The 24,751-nt window shown below is 46.9% G+C and overlaps 1 protein-coding gene across 1 annotated transcript in view; it reads right to left on the bottom strand.

Annotated features, from left to right (window-relative positions):
• The window catches only part of alms1 (ALMS1 centrosome and basal body associated protein), a 115,062-nt gene that overhangs the window by 80,673 nt on the left and 9,638 nt on the right, over positions 1–24,751 (bottom strand). Inside the window, exons 2-3 of the mRNA XM_078200048.1 lie at positions 14,119–14,456; positions 7,097–7,234 (exon numbers count right to left, since the gene is read on the bottom strand). Coding sequence (XP_078056174.1) covers positions 7,097–7,234; positions 14,119–14,456 — 476 coding nt within the window. The remainder of the gene's footprint in view (positions 1–7,096; positions 7,235–14,118; positions 14,457–24,751) is intronic.

Below are 24,751 nucleotides of genomic sequence, written 5' to 3'. Positions count from 1 at the left end.
TGACCCTTTCACACACACACACTGACCCTTTCACACACACACACTGACCCTTTCACACACACACACACTGACCCTTTCACACACACTGACCCTTTCACACACACTGACCCTTTCACACACACACTGACCCTTTCACACACACACACACTGACCCTTTCACACACACACACACACTGACCCTTTCACACACACACACACACTGACCCTTTCACACACACTGACCCTTTCACACACACACACTGACCCTTTCACACACACACACACTGACCCTTTCACACACACACACTGACCCTTTCACACACACACACACACACACTGACCCTTTCACATACACACACACTGACCCTTTCACACACACACACTGACCCTTTCACACACACACATTGACCCTTTCACACACACACACACTGACCCTTTCACACACACACACTGACCCTTTCACACACTGACCCTTTCACACACACACTGACCCTTTCACACACACACTGACCCTTTCGCACACACACACTGACCCTTTCACACACACACACTGACCCTTCCGCACACACACTGACCCTTCCGCACACACACTGACCCTTCCGCACACACACTGACCCTTCCGCACACACACTGACCCTTCCGCACACACACTGACCCTTCCGCACACACACTGACCCTTCCGCACACACACTGACCCTTCCCCACACACACTGACCCTTCCGCACACACACTGACCCTTCCGCACACACACTGACCCTTCCGCACACACACTGACCCTTCCGCACACACACTGACCCTTTCACACACACACACACACACACACTGACCCTTCCGCACACACACTGACCCTTCCGCACACACACTGACCCTTTCACACACACACACACACACACACTGACCCTTCCGCACACACACTGACCCTTTCACACACACACACTGACCCTTTCACACACACACACTGACCCTTTCACACACACACACTGACCCTTTCACACACACACTGACCCTTTCACACACACACACACACACTGACCCTTTCACACACACACACACACACTGACCCTTTCACACACACACACACTGACCCTTTCACACACACACACTGACCCTTTCACACACACACACACACTGAACCTTTCACACACACTGACCCTTTCTCACACACACACACACTGACCCTTTCACACACACACACTGACCCTTTCACACACACACACACACTGACCCTTTCACACACACACACTGACCCTTTCACACACACACACACACTGACCCTTTCACACACACTGACCATTTCACACACACACACACTGACCCTTTCACACACACACTGACCCTTTCACACACACACACTGACCCTTTCACACACACACTGACCCTTTCACACACACACTGACCCTTTCACACACACACACTGACCCTTTCACACACACACACTGACCCTTTCACACACACACACTGACTCTTTCACACACACACACACTGACCCTTTCACACACTGACCCTTTCACACACACACACTGACCCTTTCACACACACACACTGACCCTTTCACACACACACACTGACCCTTTCACACACACACTCTGACCCTTTCACACACACACACTGACCCTTTCACACACACACACTGACCCTTTCACACACACACACTGACCCTTTCACACACACACACTGACCCTTTCACACACACACTGACCCTTTCACACACACACTGACCCTTTCACACACACACACTGACCCTTTCACACACACACACTGACCCTTTCACACACACACACACTGACCCTTTCACACACACACTGACCCTTTCACACACACACTGACCCTTTCACACACACACTGACCCTTTCACACATACACTGACCCTTTCACACACACTGACCCTTTCACACACACTGACCCTTTCACACACATACACACTGACCCTTTCACACACTGACCCTTTCACACACACACACTGACCCTTTCACACACACACACTGACCCTTTCACACACACACTGACCCTTTCACACACACACTGACCCTTTCACACACACACTGACCCTTTCACACACACTGACCCTTTCACACACTGACCCTTTCTCACACACACACTGACCCTTTCACACACACACACTGACCCTTTCACACACACACACTGACCCTTTCACACACACTGACCCTTTCACACACACTGACCCTTTCACACACACCGACCCTTACACACACACTGACCCTTTCACACACACTGACCCTTTCACACACACTGACCCTTTCACACACACACACACTGACCCTTTCTCACACACACACTGACCCTTTCACACACACTGACCCTTTCACACACACTGACCCTTTCACACACACACACTGACCCTTTCACACACACACACTGACCCTTTCACACACACACACACTGACCCTTTCACACACACACACACTGACCCTTTCACACACTGACCCTTTCACAGACACACACTGACCCTTTCACACACACTGACCCTTTCACACACACACACAGACCCTTTCACACAGACACTGACCTTTTCACACACACACACACACTGACCGTTTCACACACACACACACTGACCCTTTCACACACACACACTGACCCTTTCACACACACACACTGACCCTTTCACACACACACACACTGACCCTTTCACACACACACACACTGACCCTTTCACACACACTGACCCTTTCACACACACTGACCCTTTCACACACACACTGACCCTTTCACACACACACACACTGACCCTTTCACACACACACACACACTGACCCTTTCACACACACACACACACTGACCCTTTCACACACACTGACCCTTTCACACACACACACTGACCCTTTCACACACACACACACTGACCCTTTCACACACACACACTGACCCTTTCACACACACACACACACACTGACCCTTTCACACACACACACACTGACCCTTTCACACACACACACTGACCCTTTCACACACACACATTGACCCTTTCACACACACACACACTGACCCTTTCACACACACACACTGACCCTTTCACACACTGACCCTTTCACACACACACTGACCCTTTCACACACACACTGACCCTTTCGCACACACACACTGACCCTTTCACACACACACACTGACCCTTCCGCACACACACACTGACCCTTCCGCACACACACTGACCCTTCCGCACACACACTGACCCTTCCGCACACACACTGACCCTTCCGCACACACACTGACCCTTCCGCACACACACTGACCCTTCCGCACACACACTGACCCTTCCGCACACACACTGACCCTTTCACACACACTGACCCTTTCACACACACACACACTGACCCTTTCACACACACACACACTGACCCTTTCACACACACACACTGACCCTTTCACACACACACACACACACTGACCCTTTCACACACACACACACTGACCCTTTCACACACACACACTGACCCTTTCACACACACACATTGACCCTTTCACACACACACACACTGACCCTTTCACACACACACACTGACCCTTTCACACACTGACCCTTTCACACACACACTGACCCTTTCACACACACACTGACCCTTTCGCACACACACACTGACCCTTTCACACACACACACTGACCCTTCCGCACACACACTGACCCTTCCGCACACACACTGACCCTTCCGCACACACACTGACCCTTCCGCACACACACTGACCCTTTCACACACACACACACACACACACACTGACCCTTCCGCACACACACTGACCCTTCCGCACACACACTGACCCTTTCACACACACACACACACTGACCCTTCCGCACACACACTGACCCTTTCACACACACACACTGACCCTTTCACACACACACACTGACCCTTTCACACACACACACTGACCCTTTCACACACACACTGACCCTTTCACACACACACACACACACTGACCCTTTCACACACACACACACACTGACCCTTTCACACACACACACTGACCCTTTCACACACACACACACACTGACCCTTTCACACACACACACTGACCCTTTCACACACACACACACACACTGACCCTTTCACACACACACACACACTGACCCTTTCACACACACACACTGACCCTTCCTCACGCACACACACACACTGACCCTTCCTCACGCACACACACACACTGACCCTTCCTCACGCACACACACACACTGACCCTTTCACACACACACACGGACCCTTTCACACACACACACTGACCCTTTCACACACACACACTGACCCTTTCACACACACACACTGACCCTTTCACACACACACACTGACCCTTTCACACACACACACTGACCCTTTCACACACACACACTGACCCTTTCACACACACACACTGACCCTTTCACACACACACTGACCCTTTCACACACACACTGACCCTTTCACACACACTGACCCTTTCACACACACTGACCCTTTCACACACGCACTGACCCTTTCACACACGCACTGACCCTTTCACTCACGCACACTGACCCTTTCACTCACGCACACTGACCCTTTCACACACGCACACTGACCCTTTCACACACACACACACACTGACCCTTTCACACACACACACACTCTGACCCTTTCACACACACACACACCCTGACCCTTTCACACACACACTCTGACCCTTTCACACACACACTCTGACCCTTTCACACACACACTCTGACCCTTTCACACACACACTCTGACCCTTTCACACACACACTCTGACCCTTTCACACACACACTCTGACCCTTTCACACACACACTCTGACCCTTTCACACACACACTCTGGCCCTTTCACACACACACTCTGGCCCTTTCACACACACACTCTGACCCTTTCACACACACACACACTGACCCTTTCACACACACACACTGACCCTTTCACACACACTGACCCTTTCACACACACACTGACCCTTTCACACACACACTGACCCTTTCACACACACTCTGACCCTTTCACACACACTCTGACCCTTTCACACACACTCTGACCCTTTCACACACACTCTGACCCTTTCACACACACTCTGACCCTTTCACACACACTCTGACCCTTTCACACACACTGACCCTTTCACACACACACTGACCCTTTCACACGCTGATCGTTTTTATTAATTACTCTTTTTATAATTGAGCAAGAGGTCACAGGTATAGGTTGAGAGGCAGTAGATTTAAAACTTTGACATTGCTTTATTTTAGCTGAGTCAATTGGTCCTTTTCTCGGTGCTGCTTTTTAACGGTTTAGGTTCATGTTGTGCTCAACCTTATTTTTGCAAAATTTGCTGATTGGCCCTGTGAATGAGAAACAAATGGGAATGTGTTCCCCATCCCCACGTGAGAAGGTTGCTCAAACCTGCTCTAGTCTTTTCCAGTTTGCTTCATGGTTCTTCCTAGTTTACTTTCATATTTTATTCTTCCTTTCTTTATCAGTTTCTGGGTCCTTTGCTGAATTTGAAAATGCTCCTAATCCTCAGGCTTACTACTTTTTTGGCAACTTTACATAGGAACATAGGAATTAGGAGCAGAAGTAGGCCATTCAGCCCTTCGAGCCTGCTCCGCCATTCAATCAGATCATGGCTGATCTCTCCCTGGTCTCAAATCCACCTCCTCACCTGTTCCCCATATCCCTTTTTTATTAGAAATATATCTATCTCCTTCTTGAAACCATTCAATGATTCAGACTCCACCGCGCGATGGGGCAGCAAGTTCCACAAATTCACCACCCTCTGCGAGAAGTAGTTCCTCCTCATCTCAGTTTTAAATCTACCGCCTCGCAACCTATACCCGTGACCTCTTGTTCTAGATTGTCCCACAAGGGGAAACATTTGGTCTACATGTACTTGATTAATCCCTCTTAAAATGTTATATACTTCGTTCAAATCCCCCTCTCATCCTTCCAAACTCCAGCGAGTATAAGCCCAAACTGTTTAACCTCTCCTCATACATCAACCCTTTAGAAGGCCCATCTTTAATTTCCTTTGGTAGCCACAGTTGAGTCACTTTTCCTGTTGGGGTTTTGAGCCTTTGATAACTGGAATTTGTTGTAAACCACGTGTCCATTCTGTAAACACCAGTCATTGCCTGTCTAACATCTCATTTTGAATCAAACCACAATGTTTGCAAGCTTAACGGAAATTTTGATCACATTATTGTCACTCTTTCCTCAGGGTTCTTTTACATCAAGATTAATTAGCCCTCTCTTTGTACAACTCTAGATCTAAGATAACCTGTTTCTTGTTGGTTCCCCAACATACTGCTCTGGAAAAGTATCTCATAGACATTCCAGCGATTCACCCTCCTCAGCATTAGAGCTCGTTAGATTTACCCAGTGTATGTGTAGGTTAAAGTCCGCCATGATTTCTGTATTATCCTTGTTACATACATTGCTAATTTCCTGATTGATACCGTGCCTTACATTGCCACTGCTGTTTGGTGGCCTAAACTACTGTTACCAATGATTGCTGCCCCTTGCTGTTTCTTAGCTCCACCCAAACTGATCCCATATCTTGTTCTTACCATCTAAGATCCTCTTTCAGTAATGTACTGATCTTATCCTTTATTAAATCACCATCTCATCTCCTTTGCCCTTTTGCGTGTCCTTTTTTAATTCATTCGTGGGACAGGGGCGTCACTGGCTGGCCACCATTTATTGTCCATCCTTAGTTGCCTGAGGGTAGTTGGGGCGGCTCGGTGGCACAATGGTTAGCACTGCTGCCTCACAGCGCCAGGGACCCGGGTTCGATTCTCAGCTTGGGTCACTGTCTGTTTGGAGTCTGCACATTCTCCCCGTGTCTGCGTGGGTTTCCTCCGGGTGCTCCAGTTTCCTCCCACAGTCCAAAAGATGTGCTGGTTAAGTGCATTGGCCGTGCTAAATTCTCCCTCAGTGTACCCGAACAGGCGCCGGAGTGTGGCGACTAGAGGATTTTCATGGTAACTTCATTGCAGTGTTAATGTAAGCCTACTTGTGACACTAATAAATAAACTTTAAATTTTAGTTGAGAGTCCTTCCTGAAGGTAGAGCCTCCTTCAATATGTAGTCCCCTGCCTTGGTCACCCTGCAGCCACATCTGTTCATTCCCTTCCCCATGGCATTACCTGCTTTGCTCTCTGGACGATCGCCTCTCCCAGTGAGAAGCCACTCACAGTGGACAGGTGGGTCCCACTTTCGGGGCTGCTGGTTTGACTGACTTGCTCCTCCATGTTACAGGTCAGTGGTGGCGTCGTCGCGATTACCTACAAGAGACAACGTGTTGCAACGGCTTAAAAATACATTATTGTGGCAGCGACTGGGCCTCAGAACCTCCCGCGGGCACATCTTGTTCCATTTTGTGTGTGAATCTTTTCAGGTTACGATTGTTTAACGTCCCCATCTTCACCAGCTGACGCCACGATAAACCTGTCACTGGGAAATGGGAAATACACTAAATTCTCTCATAATGCTTTCTGAACTTCTTTTTATCCGCTATTCTTTCCTCAGTAACTAAAACTATTAATGTCCAAAATAGATTTAAACGCTTATTTAAAAATCAAAAGAATTATTTCACAAAATATGAACTGTATCTCCAGAATTGTCTATTCTGACTTTTCCCTTGAAGGATTGATTATTTTACCGACAGCTGTGATCGGGGAGCTGAGTTTGGATTGGGCAGCAGCAGTGTGGATAACACACTGGCAATGGGACCAGAAGCAGTGAGTCGTGCTGAACAACACAGAATAGACTGGATAAACTCAGCACGCCTGGCAGGCATCTGCGGAGAGAGAAACAAGAGTTAACGTTTTGAGTCCATTATCACTCTTCTTCTGAGCACCAGTCAAGGGTAATGGTGAACAGTTGTTTATCAGACTGGAGGGAAGTGTAATGTGGTGCTCCCCCAAGACTCGACACTGTGATCACTGCTCTCTTTGATATGTATGTTAATGCCCTGCTATTTGCAAAGTTTTCCAATGATATCAAAGGCAGAAATGAAGTAAATAAAACAGAGTGAAATGAGCAGACAGGTGGGAGGTGTAATTTAAGTAGAGAAGCGTGAGTTGATGTTTGTTAATGGGAAGAATGAACTAAATTGTTATTTATAAGAGAATGCAAGTACAGAGACACCTGGAGGAGTATTAATAAAATTTAGGAAAGGCTTTTAGAGAGGCTGCAGAAAATATTACGCAAAGAGATTGGGGAAACTCAGACTGTTCCCCGTGGAAAATAAAAGATTGGGAGGAGAAAGGAAAAGGTCAGGGTGGCACAGTGGTTCGCACTGCTGCCTTACAGCGCCAGGGACCCAATTTCAGGCCCGGATAATTGTCTGTGTGGAGTCTGCATGTTCTCCCAGTGTCTGTGTTGGTTTCCTCCGGGTGCTCCAGTTTCCTCCCAGCATCCAAAGATGTGCGGGTTAGGTGGATTGGCCATGCTAAATTGCCCCTTAGTGTCAGAGGGACTAGCTAGGGTAAATGCACGGGTTATGGGGATAGGGCCTGGGTGGGATTGCGGTTGGTGCAGACTCGATGGGCCGAATGATCTCCTTCTGCACTGTCGGATTCTATGATTCTATGAGGAGTTGCCATGGAGAAATATGCGGGTTAAGTTGATTGTTTTAAATTTATTCTTCTATGGGATGTAGGCATCTCATTTATTGCCCATCCCTAATTGCCCTTGAGGGGGCAGACAAGAATCAACCACATTGCTGTGGATTCAGAGTCACATGTTGGCCAGACCAGGTCAGGACAGAAGATTTCCTTCCCTAATGGACATTAGTGAACCAGGTGGGCTCTTATGACAATCGATAATGGTTCCATGGACATCATTAGACTTTTAATTCCAGATTTTTATTGAATTCAAATTGGCCATGCTAAATTGACTTTTAGAGTCAGGGGGATTAGCAGGGTAAATATGTGGAGTTACGGGGATAGGGCCTGGGTGAAATTGTTGTCAGTGGAGGCCCGATGGGCTGAATGGCCTCTTTCTGCACTGTAGGATTCTATGATTCTATGAGAGTTGGAAATCATTAGCAGAAAGCTTGAAAACCAGAGGTAACCGATTGAAGGTGACTGGCAAAAGAACCAACTGGGTCATAGAATCATAGAAACCCTACAGTGCAGAAGGAGGCCATTCGACCCATCGAGTCTGCACCGACCACAATCCCACCCAGACCCTACCCCCATATCCCTACATATTTTACCCGCTAATCCCTCTAACCTAGACATCCCAGGACACTAAGGGGCAATTTTTAGAATGGCCAATCAACCTAACCTGCACATCTTTGGACTGTGGGAGGAAACCGGAGCACCCGGAGGAAACCCACGCAGACATGGGGAGAATGTGCAAACTCCACACAGACAGTGACCCAAGCCGGGAATCGAACCCAGGTCCCTGGAGCTGTGAAGCAGCAGTGCTAACCACTGTGCTACCGTGCCGCCCGGGTCATGAGGAAAACCTTTTTACACAGTGAGTTATTGAGGTCTGCAATGCACTGCCTGAGAGTGTGGTGGAGGCAGATTCAATCGGGGCTTTCAAAAGGGAATTGAATAGTTATTTGAAGAGAGAAAACTTGCAGTGCTACAAGGTAAAGGGCAGGGAAGAGGGACAAGCTGAGTAAAAAGAGATAGGACAGACTGGATGGGCCAAATGGTCTCCTTCTGTGCTGTAACCATTCTATGGTTCTATTCTATGAGAATGTTTTACATGGTGAATTGCCCTGATCTGGAAAGCACTGACTAAAAGGAAGATTGAAGCAGGTTCAATTACAACATTCAAAAAAATAATTGGATAAATACTTGAAGGGAGGAAGTTTGCTGGACTATGGGGAAAGAGCGGGGGAATGGGACTAATTGGATAGCTCTCTCAAAGAGTCATCACAGGCACGATGAAGCCTCTTTCCGTGCTGTATCATTCTGCAGCCCTGGAGAACAAATTTTCCAGAATGCATCTTTCAGTCAGCTATACAGTTTTCAGCTCAGAAGCTTTTCAAAGTTATTTGTAACTCCGAGACACATTTTTAAAACATTTGCTTCACTGGGTGTTGATGTTGGAGGGGGGGGAACAGGACTGAACGCTGCACTCAATGGCTGAACAGACCATTGTTTAGGCTCGCACACAGGAACAAACACAGGAACAGTCCAAAGATGTGCGGGTTAGGTTGATTGGCTATGCTAAAATTGCCCCTTAGTGTTCTGGGATGCGTAGATTCGAGGGATTAGCGGGTAAAATATGTAGGGATATGGGGGTAGGGACTGGGTGGGATTGTGGTCGGTGCGGGCTCGATGGGCCGAATGGCCTCTTTCTGTACTGTAGGGTTTCTATGATTCTAAACTGAGGTGTGGTACTGGCTCCTGCACATCTACAACAAGTTGGGACAAAAGTGGGATATGAAAGTGCTCCTCGACAGACTGGTAGTCGCAAAACAAGAATAGTTTCACTCGGGATTAATTTCACACTACCCCAACTTCCACTGAATCACTAAAGTATCAGGCACAATGCCGGAATATCTCAATTACCTTCAAATAGTTTTACTCAAGTGTGGAATAACGGAAAGCTGACCAGCACAGACAATGCAGGATAATTCCATTGGTACCTGTAATTCATGAGAATGCGGCTCAGTCCAGTTAAGAGTCATCAAAAACAACTCACATACATCAGGCAACAGACAGAGGGGCAGGAGGGAGGTTTGGGGGGGATGTGAGGAAAAACTTTTTCACTCAGAGGGTGGTGACGGTCTGGAATGCGCTGCCTGGGAGGGTGGTAGAGAGGGGTTGCCTCACATCCTTTCAAAAGTATCTGGATGAGCACTTGGCACATCATAACATTCAGAGCTATGGGCCAAGTGCTGGTAAATAGGATTAGATGGGAGGTCAGATGTGTCCCACATGTCAGTGCAGACTTGATGGGCCGAAGGGCCTCTTCTGCGCTGTACGATTCTATATGAACTGCAGCCTTGATGGAGAGGCTACCTGGAGGGAGAGGAGGTATACATGTACATAATTAAATGCAGAATGTGCTGTATTCCCAAACACTTTCATGTTTTGTTTTCCAGACTACTCTCTGGTTACAAATTATGCATCCTTGGTCACTTTCCCTTCACACTGGTGCAAAGACAGAGGGATTGCAGTCCAACTTTCCCTTGCCAGGTGTGGATCTTGCAAGGGTACAGTTTCATGTTTACGGCATGGTGGCACAGTGGTTAGCACTGCTGCCTCACAGCGCCCGGGACCCGGGTTCAATTCCTGGCTTGGGTAACTGTCAGTGTGGAGTTTGCACGTTCTCTCCCGTGTCTGCGTGGGTTTCCTCCGGGTGCTCCGGTTTCCTCCCATGCTCCAAAGATGAGCAGGTTAAGTGGATTGGCCATACTAAATTGTCCCTTAGTGTCAGGGGGAATAGCTAGGGTAAATGCATGGGGTTATGGGGATAGGGCCTGTGTGGGATTGTGGTTGGTGCAGATTCAATGGGCTGAATGGCCTCCTTCTGCACTGTAGGATTCTATGTTTACTCTCAGACAAGGAGACCATCCACATGAATAAAAAAGTGTCTTCCACAATCCTGACAGCCAATTTGGAGTACTTTTCAAACATAATCACCATTGTAATGAAAGAAACAGCAGTCCATTTGCAAATAACAAGATCATACGACAAGCAATGTGATGATGACCAGATAGAACCATAGAACCATAGAAAATTACAGCTCAGAAACAGGCCTTTTGGCCCTTCTTGTCTGTGCCGAACCATTTTATGCCTAGTCCCACTGACCTGCACTTGGACCATATCCCTCCACACCCCTCTCATCCATGAACCCGTCCAAGTTTTTCTTAAATGTTAAAAGTGACCACATTTACCACTTTATCCGGCAGCTCATTCCACACTCCCACCACTCTCTGCGTGAAGAAGCCCCCCCTAATATTCCCTTTAAACTTTTCTCCTTTCACCCTTAACCAATGCCCTCTGGTTTTTTTCTCCCCTAGCCTCAGCGGAAAAAGCCTGCTTGCATTCACTCTATCTATACCCATCAAAATCTTATACACCTCTATCAAATCTCCCCTCATTCTTCTACTGTCCAGGGAATAAAGTCCCAACCTATTCAATCTCTCTCTGTAACTCAGCTTCTCAAGTCCCGGCAACATCCTTGTGAACCTTCTCTGCATTCTTTCAACCTTATTTACATCCTTCCTGTAACTAGGTGACCAAAACTGTACACAATACTCTAAATTCGGCCTTACCGATGCCTTATATAACCTTACCATAACACTCCAACTTTTACACTCGATACTCTGATTTATAAAGGCCAATGTACCAAAGACACTCTTTACGACCCTATCCACCTGTGACGTCACTTTTAGGGAATTCTGTACCTGTATTCCCAGATCCCTCTGTTCAACTGCACTCTTCAGAGACCTACCATTTACCCTGTACGTTCTACTTTGGTTTGCCCTTCCAAAGTGCAATATCTCACACTTGTCTGCGTTAAGTTCCATTTGCCATTTTTCAGCCCATTTTTCTAGTTGGTCCAAATCCCTCTGCAAGCTTTGAAAACCTTCCTCACTGTCCACTACACCTCCAATCTTTGTATCATCAGCAAACTTGCTGATCCAATTTACCACATTATCATCCAGATCATTGATATAGATGACAACAACAATGGACCCAACACCGATCCCTGCGGCACACCACTAGTCACAGATAATCCATTTTTTTGAGAAATGAACAAAATAAAGCAGATGAAAATCTGAAATGAAAAGAAAATTCTGGAAAAGCTCAGCAGGTCTGGCAGCATCTGTGGGGAGAGAAACAGAGTTAATGTTTCAAGTCCAATTTGAACTTGGATGGTTAACTCTGTTTCTCTCTTTGCAGATTCTGCCAGACCTGCTGAATTTTTCCAGCACATTCTGTTTTATTTTGAGCTGTTGGTTGAGAGATAAATATCAGACAGGACACCAGGAGGAACTCCCTTATTCTTCAAATAAAGTAAAAATAAAAGCAAAATGCTGTAGATGCTGGAATCCGAAACAAAACAGAAAGTGCTAGAAAGTCTCAGGAGGTCTGACAGCATCTGTGGGGAGAGAATAGAGCCAACGTTTTGAGTCCAAATGACCCTTTGTCAAAATAAAGCCCTGGGAACTTTTAAACACTCCTGAGAGTGGGGAAATGGGAGCATGATTTGAGATCTCATCCAAAAGACAGCACATCCAGCAGTGCAGTACTCCCTCAGTGTGGCACTGGATTAGCCTGGATCTTGGTGCAAAGTTGCTGGAGTGAGACCTGAACCTGGAACCTTCTAACTCAGAGGCAAGTGTCCAACTCACAAGTCAGGCAGATTATTGAAAGGATATCCTTGTTATAGAGGGAGTACAGCGAAAGTTTACCAGGCTGATTCCTGGCATGGCAGGTTTGTCATATAAGTCAGTTAGGATTATATTCACTGGAGTTCAGAAGAGTGAGAGGGGATCTTATAGAAACTTATAAAATTCTAACAAGGTTAGACAGGGTAGATTCAGAAAGAATGTTCCTAATGGTGGGGGAGTCCAGAACTAGGGGTCATAGTTTTGAGGATAAGGGGTAAACCTTTTAGAACTGAGGTGAGGAGAAATTTCTTCACCCAGAGGGTGGTGAATGTGTGGAATTCACTCCACAGAAAGTAGTTGAGGCCAAAACTTTGTCTGATTTCAAGAAGAAATTAGATATAGCTCTTGGGGCTAAAGGGATCGAGGGATATGGGGGGAAGGGGGGATGAGGATATTGAATTTGATGATCAGCCATGATCATAATGAATGGCAGAGCCCGGCTCAATGGGCCGAATGGCCTCCTCCTGTTTCTAGTTTCTATGAAATAAACACAGAACATGCTGGATGAACTCAGGGCTCTGCAGCATCTGTGGGGATTGTTGAAGCCTCACCTGGTCTAACATCCCTTCACAGAGACTTTCCAGTCAAGATCCTGCTCCCTCACCCAGGAGGAATCCTGCCTCACAAAGTCTCTCAGCTTCATCAGTCTGACCCGGCGGGAAAAACCGAGGCTGCTGTGCTGTGACCAGGCCAAACGAGACAGGAGATTTAAACTGAACCAAAGCAATGGGAGCCGGAGGTCCTGCCTCAGGCATTGAGCCCATTAAAGAAACACAATCAATCTGCAGCAAAACCCACCTCACTCTCCACCTGCAGCTCCTCCAGGCGCCTGGCCGCACTGCGCATGCTCCGCCCCGCGCCGCATCCCACCGCGCATGCTCCGCCCCGCGCAGCATCCCGCCGCGCATGCTCCTGCCCGACACTCCGGCCGGCATTGCGCATGTCCGGCCAGCGGCCGCCATGACGGTTGCCCGGGCGGTCGCTAAGGACGCGGCGTCCGGCCTGGGCGCCCGGCGGCGGGAGAGGCGAGCGGGAAGAGCCCAGTGGCGCGAAACGGTTCGGTGTGGATGGAGGGGGAGCTGAGGCCGACTTGCTCCTATTTTCTCCCAGATGCCAACCGTCTCTTGCTGGGAGCACTGATATAAACAAAGAACAAAGAAAATTACAGCACAGGAACAGGCCCTTCGGCCCTCCAAGCCTGCACCGACCATGCTGCCTGACTGAACTAAAACCCCCTACCCTTCCGGGGACCATATCCCTCTATTCCCATCCTATTCATGTATTTGTCAAGATGCCCCTTAAAAGTCACTACTGTATCCGCTTCCACTACCTCCCCCGGCAGCGAGTTCCAGGCACCCACCACCGTGTAAACCTTGCCCCTCGCACCTTAAACCTGTGCCCCCCAGTAATTGACTCTTCCACCCTGGGAAAAAGCTTCTGACTATCCACTCTGTCCATGCCTCTCATAATCTTGTAGACTTCTATCAGGTCGCCCCTCAACCCCCGTCGCTCCAGTGAGAACAAACCAAGTTTCTCCAACCTCTCCTCATAGCTAATGCCCTCCATACCAGGCAACATCCTGGTAATTTTTTTCTGTACCCTCTCCAAAGCCTCCACATCCTTCTGGTAGTGTGGCGACCAGAATTGAACACTATATTCCAAGTGCAGCCTAACTAAGGTTCTATAAAGCTGTAACCTGACTTGCCAATTTTTAAACTCAATGCCCCGGCCGATGAAGGCAAGCATGCCGTATGCCTTCTTGACTACCTTCTCCACCTGCATTGCCACTTCAGTGACCTGTGTACCTGTACACCCAGATCCCTTTGCCTATCAATACCCCCAAGGGTTCTGCCATTTACTGTATATTTCCTATCTGTATTAGACCTTCCAAAATGCATTACCTCACATTTGTCCGGATTAAACTCCATCTGCCATCTCTCCGCCCAAGTCTCCAACTGATCTATATCCTGCTGTATCTTCTGATGGTCCTCATCGCTATCCACAAATCCACCAACCTTTGTGTCGTCCGCAAACTTACTAATCAATCCAGTTACATTTTCCTCCAAATCATTTATACGTATTACAAACAGCAAAGGTCCCAGCACTGATCCATGAGGAACGCCACTTGTCACAGCCTTCCATTCAGAAACGCACCCTTCCACTGCTACCCTCTGTCTTCTTTGACCGAGCCAGTTTTGTATCCACCTTGCCAGCTCACCTCTGATTCCATGCGACTTCACCTTCTGCATCAATCTGCCATGAGGGACCTTGTCAAAGGCCTTACTGAAGTCCATGTAGACAACATCCACTGCCCTACCCTCATCAATCATCTCCTCATAGCTAATGCCCTCCATACCAGGCAACATCCTGGTAAATCTTTTCTGTACCCTCTCCAAAGCCTCCACATCATTCTGGTAGTGTGGCGACCAGAATTGAACACTATATTCCAAGTGCGGCCTAACTAAGGTTCTATAAAGCTGTAACCTGACTTGCCAATTTTTAAACTCAGTACCCCGGCCGATGAAGGCAAGCATACCGTATGCCTTCTTGACTACCTTCTCCACCTGCATTGCCACTTTCAGTGACCTGTGTACCTGTACCACCCAGATCCCTTTGCCTATCAATGCTCTTAAGGGTTCTGCCATTTACTGTACATTTCCTATCTGTATTAGACCTTCCAAAATGCATTACCTCACATTTGTCCAGATTAAACTCCATCTGCCATCTCTCCGCCCAAGTCTCCAACTGATCTATATCCTGCTGTATCCTCTGATGGTCCTCATCGCTATCCGTAAATCCACCAACCTTTGTGTCGTCCGCAAACTTATTAATCAATCCAGTTACATTTTCCTCCAAATCATTTATATATATTACAAACAGCAAAGGTCCCAGCACTGATCCCTGAGGAACGCCACTTGTCACAGTCCTCCATTCAGAAACGCACCCTTCCACTGCTACCCTCTGTCTTCTTTGGCCGAGCCATTTTTATATCCATTTTTCCAGCTCACCTCTGATCCCATGCGACTTCACCTTCTGCACCAGTCTGTCATGAGGGACCTTGTCAAAGGCCTTACTGAAGTCCATGTAGACAACATCCGCTGCCCGACCCTCATCAATCATCTCTGTCACTTCCTCTTAAAACGCGATCAAGTTCGTGAGACACGACCTCCCCTTCACAAAACCCTGTTGCCTCTCCCTAATACGTCCACTTATTTCCAAGTGGGAATAAATCCTGTCTCGAAGAATCCTCTCCAATAATTTCCCTACCACTGATGTAAGGCTCACCGGCCTGTAATTACCTGGATTATTCTTGCTACCCTTCTTAAACAAAGGAGCAACATTGGCTATTCTCCAATCCTCAGGGACCTCCCCTGTAGCCAGTGAGGATACAAAGATTTATCTCAAGGCCCCAGCAATTTCCTCCCTTGCCTCTCAGTATTCTGGGGTATATCCCATCAGGCTTTGAGGACTTGTCTACCTTAATGTTTCTCAAGAGAATCTACAGTGCAGAAAGAGGCCATTCAGCCCATCGCGTCTACACCAACCCTCCTAAAGAGCTTCTTACCCAGGCCCTCTCCATAACCCTGTACATTTACTACGGCTAATCCCATCTAACCTGCACATCCTGGGACACAAAGAGGCAATTTAGCATAGCCAATCCACCTAACCTAAGTTTAAAGTTTATTTATTCGTGTCACAAGTATCTTACATTAACACCGCAATGAAGTTACTGTGAAAATCCCCTAGTCGCCAGACTCCTGCACCTGTTCAGGTACACTGAGGGAGAATTCAGCACGGCCAATGCACCTAACCAGCACGTCTTTGGACCGTGGGAGGAAACCGAAGCACCCAGAGGAAACCTATGCAGATACAGGGAGAACGTGCAGATTCTGCACAGACAGTGCCGGGAATCGAACCTGGGTCCCTGGCACTGTGGTGTTGTTAAACTTCTTGCTGTGAGGCAGCAGTGCTAACCACTGTGCCACCGTGCTGCCCCATATTCTTGCTGGGGTCAGTTCCATAATCATCAACACCCAACCCACACACTTTCCTAAACAAAATACTGCAGGCCAATGTTCCAGGGAGAAAAAAGGCCATAGGCTCACAAGGGATAGGAACACAAGTAGGCTGTTCAGTTCCTTGAGCCTGTTCCGCCATTCAAGAGGATCATGGCTGATCCAACATTCCTCATGTCCACTTTCCTGCCCTTTCCCCATAAGCCTTGATTCCTTTACTGATCAAAAATCTATCTATCTCAGCCTTAAATATACACATGGACACTGTCCCCCACAGCTCTCTATGGCAAGGAGCTCCAAAGATTCACAACTCGCTGAGAGAAGAAATTCCTCTTCATCTCAGTCTTAAATTGGCACCCCTTTATTTTGAGACTATGCCTTCTCATCCTAGACTCTTCTGTAAGCGGACACAAATTTCTTTGATTCCTTAGATAAAGATTTCTCAGAATAAAATCAAATAAATGAAACAGGACAAAGCAGCACCCAGGCACAAAGTGTGAACAGACAAGCAGGTCTTTTAAAACGTAGAAACAAGGCTGACAAAAGGACTCAGGAAACCCTTATCAAACACTTCAGAAGGCCTCTGAGACCTGGAAGACTTCCTGATATCCAATTAAACACCTATTGTATAAGAAACTCCGGAGATCTCAAACAATTATCACCTCCCTAGACTGGGCAATCACCAGACTTAACACATCAACCACAGAATGGTCAGAGTCAAATACTGTAAACAAAACATTAACATTTGAATCATACAACGTGTCAAAGTTCGAGTATAACTGGAGCCCAGTGCGGCAGGCTTTCAGAGTGCTTTCAGGACAGTGCTATTTGTATGCCCTGATTGCACCTCCGTCGACGTAAAAGCAATAAAGCTGTGCCATTGTTGAACCTGACTCTGGGTCCGTAGTGGTCGTATTCGCCCACTCGCACTAACACTCCTCGGCCTTTTGGCTAAGATCAAGTGTATGGTCGGCACCCCATTGTCGGCCGCACTTGGTCGAGGTCATTGGGTTACGCTGAGGCTTCATATGTTTCAAATGAAGCAATTTTTAAAAGCGGCATCTCGGCCTTTTGGCTAAGATGCAAATGAGCTCAAGTCTTGGAGGAGGATCCTCCCCCTTCTCCAATCAGCTTGGCTCATGTAGATCAGGCCTGGTGTTGTTAAACTTCTTACTGTGTTTACCCCAGTCCAACGCCGGCATCTCCACGATCAAGCCCAGGACAGGGTGGTTTGGTCGCTCGCCCTGTCTTGTCAGCCTGGATCTGAAATGTCTCAACTTGTTGAGACTCTGAATTGGATTTGATTTGATTGAATTGGAAAAGTATAAAAAAAAACTCTCCCATGAGGGGAAACATCCTCTCAGCAGTTACCCTGTCAAGCCTCTTAAGAATCCTATATGTTTCAATGAGATCACATCTCATTCTTCTGAATTCCAATGAGTCGAGTCCCAATCTGTTTAACCTTTCCTCATAAGTCAATCCCATCAAACCGGGAATCATCCTAGTGAACTTTCACAGAACTGCCTCCAATTAATTAATATCTTCAAACACTTCAAAGACAGTCTGAATCTCTCCTTGAAACATGACAGCATTGACATTAATGAGTGGGAGAAGCTTGCTACCAATTGTTCAAAATGGCGATAACTTGTCCATCAAGCTGCGTCACGCTCCAAGTCCCAACCTCTTAATGATGAGGCAGAGCGACGGCAGAGAAGAAAAGAAAAGGTAGTAAAACCTGCTCTCTGGATCCCACTACCTCATGGTTGTCCTGCCCCCATGTAACCAAAGATCGGTAGATCAAGAATTGATCTGTTCAGTCACATGAAGATCCATGGGAGAAACCGGAGTAGATGTCATCCTTGAATCTACAGCAATAGAAACAGGGAGAGACCATTGCCCCTCCAGCCCACTGCAACCTTCAGTTAGACAATGATTGATCTATGCCACAGCTCTATTTTCCTGCCAATTCTCCATATCTCACGATATGCTCACCCAACGTTCATCTCGAAAGCTCCAATTCACCCTTAGTTCCCATAGAGCTTTCATTACGAGTATTTCAAATTTCCAATCTCCTCCATGGGAAGAAGTGCTTCTTGATTCCAGTCCTGAACAGTCTAGCCCTCATTTTAAGGTCATGTCCCTTTGTTCAGAAGAGCCTGACCAAAGGAAACAATTTTTCTCTATTAAATCTGTTAATCTTAACAATTAGATGTTCTTTCAACCTTCTAACCTCAATCAAAACCAATTCTGGGGAGAGGGCAGGGAAGTGGAATTAGGATGAGATGGAGATCAGCCATGATCATATAGAATGGCGGAGCGGGCTCCATTGGCTGAATTGCCTACTCTCGCTCCTAATTCCTATGTTCCTATGAATTGTACTCCCAATTTAGCAGAGATGCATTAAAATTAACATGTAACGTCAGATAGTAATAAATGCATCAAGGTCAACACCATTGGGGAGTTAGTGGGGTAATTACGTGGGATTATGGGGATAGGGCCTGGGTGGGATTGCTGTCAGTGCAGGCTCGATGGGCTGAATGGTCTCCTTCTGCACGGTAGGGATTCTATGATTCATAGGATTCTATGAATACCATTGCTCTACTTCAATGCAAACGCTGCATCCATGATGGGCAATGGTTGAATACAAATGAATGTATTTATTCTCACACTTTCCGGATTGAAGTACAACAGAGTGCTTTTGATCTGATATTATAACCATATAATCTACAGAATGTAGAACCTTGGGTTTGGTTTCGAATATAAAAAGTTGCGGAAGGTGAAATAATTACAAGTCTAAGCTCTGCTGGATTATAATCCTTCCCCTATATTTAGACAGTCCCAGATCAGAAGTACCACTCAGTACCTCTCAACTCAAGATTAAGAAAGACAACTCTCAGAGAACACAAGGAAGATGCCAAATGTTTCTAAAGTGTTGAACTATTTCTCCCAAAATTAAAGCCATATTAGCATCCTCCAGATAGCTTTTTAAACAAGCTTAGGCCAGATTGTAAAATCCTGGATATTATTAAAGTTTATTTATTAGTCACAAGTAAAGCTTACATTAACACTGCAGTGAAGTTACTGTGAAATTCCCCTAGTCGCCACACTCCAGCGCCTGTTCGGGTCAATGCACCGAACCAGCACGTCTTTCAAACTGTGGGAGGAAACGGGGCATAGAGTATAAAAGTTGGGGTCTGATGTTGCAGATGTATAGAACGTTGGTTCGGCCGCATTTGGAACACTGCGTCCAGTTCTGGTCGCCACACTACCAGAAGGACGTGGAGGCTTTGGAGAGAGTACAGAGGAGGTTTACCAGGATGTTGCCTGGTATGGAGGGGCTTGGTTATGAGGAGAGATTGGGGAAACTGGGGTTGTTCTCCTTGGAAAGACGGAGGATGAGGGGAGACTTAATAGAGGTGTATAAAATTATGAAAGGCATAGATAGGGTGAACGGTGGGAAGCTTTTCCCCGGGTCGGTGGTGACGTTCACGAGGGGTCATAGGTTCAAGGTGAAGGGGGGGAGGTTTAACACAGATATCAGAAGGACATATTTCACACAGAGGGTCGTGGGGGCCTGGAATGTGTTGCCGGGCAAAGTGGTGGAGGCGGACACACTGGGAACGTTTAAGACTTATCTAGACAGCTATATGAACGGAGTGGGAATGGAGGGATACAAAAGAGTGGTCTAGTTTGGACCAGGGAGCGGCGCGGGCTAATTGTTCCTTGTTTCTCGTTTCAAGGCCTCATTCTATGATCATCTTGCTGGTGCCAGTACAGAGCGAGACTGCGGATAGTTGGGAACCTGTCTCGGGGGCAGGGAATTCATATGGTGTTCGTGGAAGTGGAAATGACTAGGGTTGGGAAGCATTTTCCGATCGGGGCCATTGTGATCTCCTGGACTCGTTTCGATCGCCTCAGGGGGTCGGAGAGGAATTTCCCAGATTTTTTTTTTTTCCCCATATTGGCCCTGGGGTTTTTCACTCTGGGTTTTCGCCTCTCCCTGGAGATCACATGGTCTGGAATGGGGGGGTGGGGGTAAGTTAATAGGTTGTAATGAACAAAGCATCATAGCTGTGAGGGACAGCTCGGTGGATAGGATATTGGTATGTAGATAGGCTGGAAAATTGGGCGGGGATCCTGGATTCAGGATTCAATCCTGGACCGGGGAGCGGCGCGGGCTTGGAGGGCCGAAGGGCCTGTTCCTGTGCTGTATTGTTCTTTGTTCTTTGAAACTGGAGCACCCGAAGGAAACCCACGCAGACACGGGGAGAATGTGCAAACTCCACACAGACAGTGACCCAAGCTGGGAATTGAACCCAGATCCCTGGCGCTATGAGGCAGTGCTAACAGTGTGCCACCGTGCCACCTGACTACTCCTCAGACTAAAGAGAGAATTGAGCCAGATTCTCATGTAGGTGGTACAGAAGACTACATGAGGCAATATAACCCTAATATATATACAAGTTTATTAAAGAACATGCAACTCAGTCAGGTGGAAACAGTCAATTGAAACATGAAACAGATTCTAGGAAAAAGAGAGAAAATTTAATCGTCATTCTAGTAGAGGATCCAGTTTTAAATTTCAGTTAATGTTTTAAGTAGGACATCCGTCAATTCTTAAAGTAGCATTTTTCTTAATTCCCCAAATGAAGATTGCAGAGTTAGCAAGAGTTAGGGAGAGAATCCTCTTCATTGAGCCTCAGCAGTTAAACCTTTACCTTGTGAGAGATGCCTGAGTGAATTAAGCGAATCCAAAAATCCAAAAAGTCTTTTCTCAGTATTTGCAATTTTCTTGAGGCTGTGGAGCTACGCTCTGACCCTATAAAGGGTGGCATCTTAATTGTAATTAGGTTCAGCCCGTTTATGTTCTAAATTTGGTTTTGATCACTGTTCTTAAGGACAGTCCTTTTCGATTCTGAGAAAATGTGTATAACTCTCAAATTCTGTGTAAGATCCACATCGGTCTCATTGATTCTAAGAAACCCAGGCCTATATGGACTCATAGAACATAGAACAGAACAGCACAGAACAGGCCCTTCGGCCCATGATGTTGTGCCGAGCTTTATCTGAAACCAAGATCAAGCTACCCCACTCCCTATCATCCTGGTGTGCTCCATGTGCCTATCCAATAACCGCTTAAATGTTCCTAAAGTGTCTGACTCCACTATCACTGCCGGCAGTCCATTCCACACCCGAACCACTCTCTGCGTAAAGAACCTACCTCTGATATCCTTCCTATATCTCCCACCATGAACCCTATAGTTATGCCCCCTTGTAATAGCTCCATCCACCCGAGGAAATAGTCTTTGAACGTTCACTCTACCCTTCATCATTTTATAAACCTCTATTAGGTCTCCCCTCAGCCTCCTCCGCTCTAGAGAGAACAGCCCTAGCTCCCTTAACCTTTCCTCATAAGACTGATGCGTGATTGATTCACACGGGAAGCTAGGACGTACCCGGGAATAAAGGCTTTTATTCACAACAAGATTGGAGCACACTACTTAACAATACTATCCCAGACTAAGGGCTACTAGGAAGTAGCAGTGACCTTTATACTCCTGTAAGAAGGTGGAGCCGAACGGAGTGTACCACATAAACAATAATAACAGGTGGAACACCCAAACTCTAACCCCAACAGTAACAAAAGTAACATATGTACAAGTACCCATAGTGGTAACCATCTATGGTTCACCACAAAGACCTACCCTCCAAATCAGGCAGCATCCTGGTAAATCTCCTCTGCACTCTTTCCAGCGCTTCCACATCCTTCTTATAGTGAGGTGACCAGAACTGCACACAATATTCCAAATGTGGTCTCACCAAGGTCCTGTACAGTTGCAGCATAACCCCACGGCTCTTAAACTCCAACCCCCTGTTAATAAAAGCTAACAGACTATAGGCCTTCTTCACAGCTCTATCCACTTGAGTGGCAACCTTTAGAGATCTGTGGATATGAACCCCAAGATCTCTCTGTTCCTCCACAGTCTTCAGAACCCTACCTTTGACCCTGTAATCCACATTTAAATTAGTCCTACCAAAATGAATCACCTCACATTTATCAGGGTTAAACTCCATTTGCCATTTTTCAGCCCAGCTTTGCAACCTATCTATGTCTCTTTGCAGCCTACAACAGCCTTCCACCTCATCCACTACTCCACCAATCTTGGTATCATCAGCAAATTTACTGATCCACCCTTCAGCCCCCTCCTCTAAGTCATTAATAAAAATCACAAAGAGCAGAGGACCAAGCACTGATCCCTGTGGCACTCCGCTAGCAACCTGCCTCCAGTCCAAAAATTTTCCATCCACCACCACCCACTGTCTTCGATCAGATAACCACTTACCTATCCAATCGGCCAACTTTCTCTCTATCCCACACCTCCTTACTTTCATCATAAGCCGACCATGGGGGACCTTATCAAATGCCTTACTAAAATCCATGTGTATGACATGAACTGCCCTACCTTCATCAACACACTTAGATACCTCATCAAAAAATTCAATCAAATTTGTGAGGCACGACTTGCCCTTCACGAATCCGTGGTGACTATCCCGGATTAATCCGCATCTTTCTAAATGGTCGTAAATCCCATCTCTAAGGACCTTTTCCATCAATTTACCAACCACCGAAGTAAGACTACATAGAACATAGAACAGTACAGCACAGAACAGGCCCTTCGGCCCACGATGTTGTGCCGAGCTTTATCTGAAACCAAGATCAAGCTATCCCACTCCCTATCATCCTGGTGTGCTCCATGTGCCTATCCAATAACTGCTTAAATGTTCCTAAAGTGTCTGACTCCACTATCACTGCAGGCAGTCCATTCCACACCCCAACCACTCTCTGCGTAAAGAACCTACCTCTGATATCCTTCCTATATCTCCCACCACGAACCCTATAGTTATGCCCCCTTGTAATAGCTCCATCCACCCGAGGAAATAGTCTTTCAACGTTCACTCTATCTATCCCCTTCATCATTTTATAAACCTCTATTAAGTCTCCCCTCAGCCTCCTCCGCTCCAGAGAGAACAGCCCTAGCTCCCTCAACCTTTCGAGGGAGACTAACCGGTCTATAATGGTTCAGTGAAGGAGACTAACCGGTCTATAATTACCAGGGTCATTTCTATTCCCTTTCTTAAACAGAGGAACAACATTCGCCATTCTCCAGTCCTCTGGCACCATCCCCGTGAACAGTGAGGACCCAAAGATCAAAGCCAAAGGCTCTGCAATCTCACCCCAAACCTCCCAAAGAATCCCAGGATATATTTCATCAGGCCCAGGGGACTTATCGACCTTCAATTCATTCAAAACTGCCAGTACATCCTCCCTCCGAACATCTATTTCCTCCAGCCTATTAGCCTGCAACACCTTCTCTTCCTCAAAAACATGGCCCCTCTCCTTGGTGAACACTGAA

The sequence above is a fragment of the Mustelus asterias genome, chromosome 1 (genome assembly GCF_964213995.1).
Source record: "Mustelus asterias chromosome 1, sMusAst1.hap1.1, whole genome shotgun sequence".
NCBI lineage: Eukaryota > Metazoa > Chordata > Chondrichthyes > Carcharhiniformes > Triakidae > Mustelus > Mustelus asterias.
This window is presented reverse-complemented; position numbering and strand designations above follow the sequence as displayed.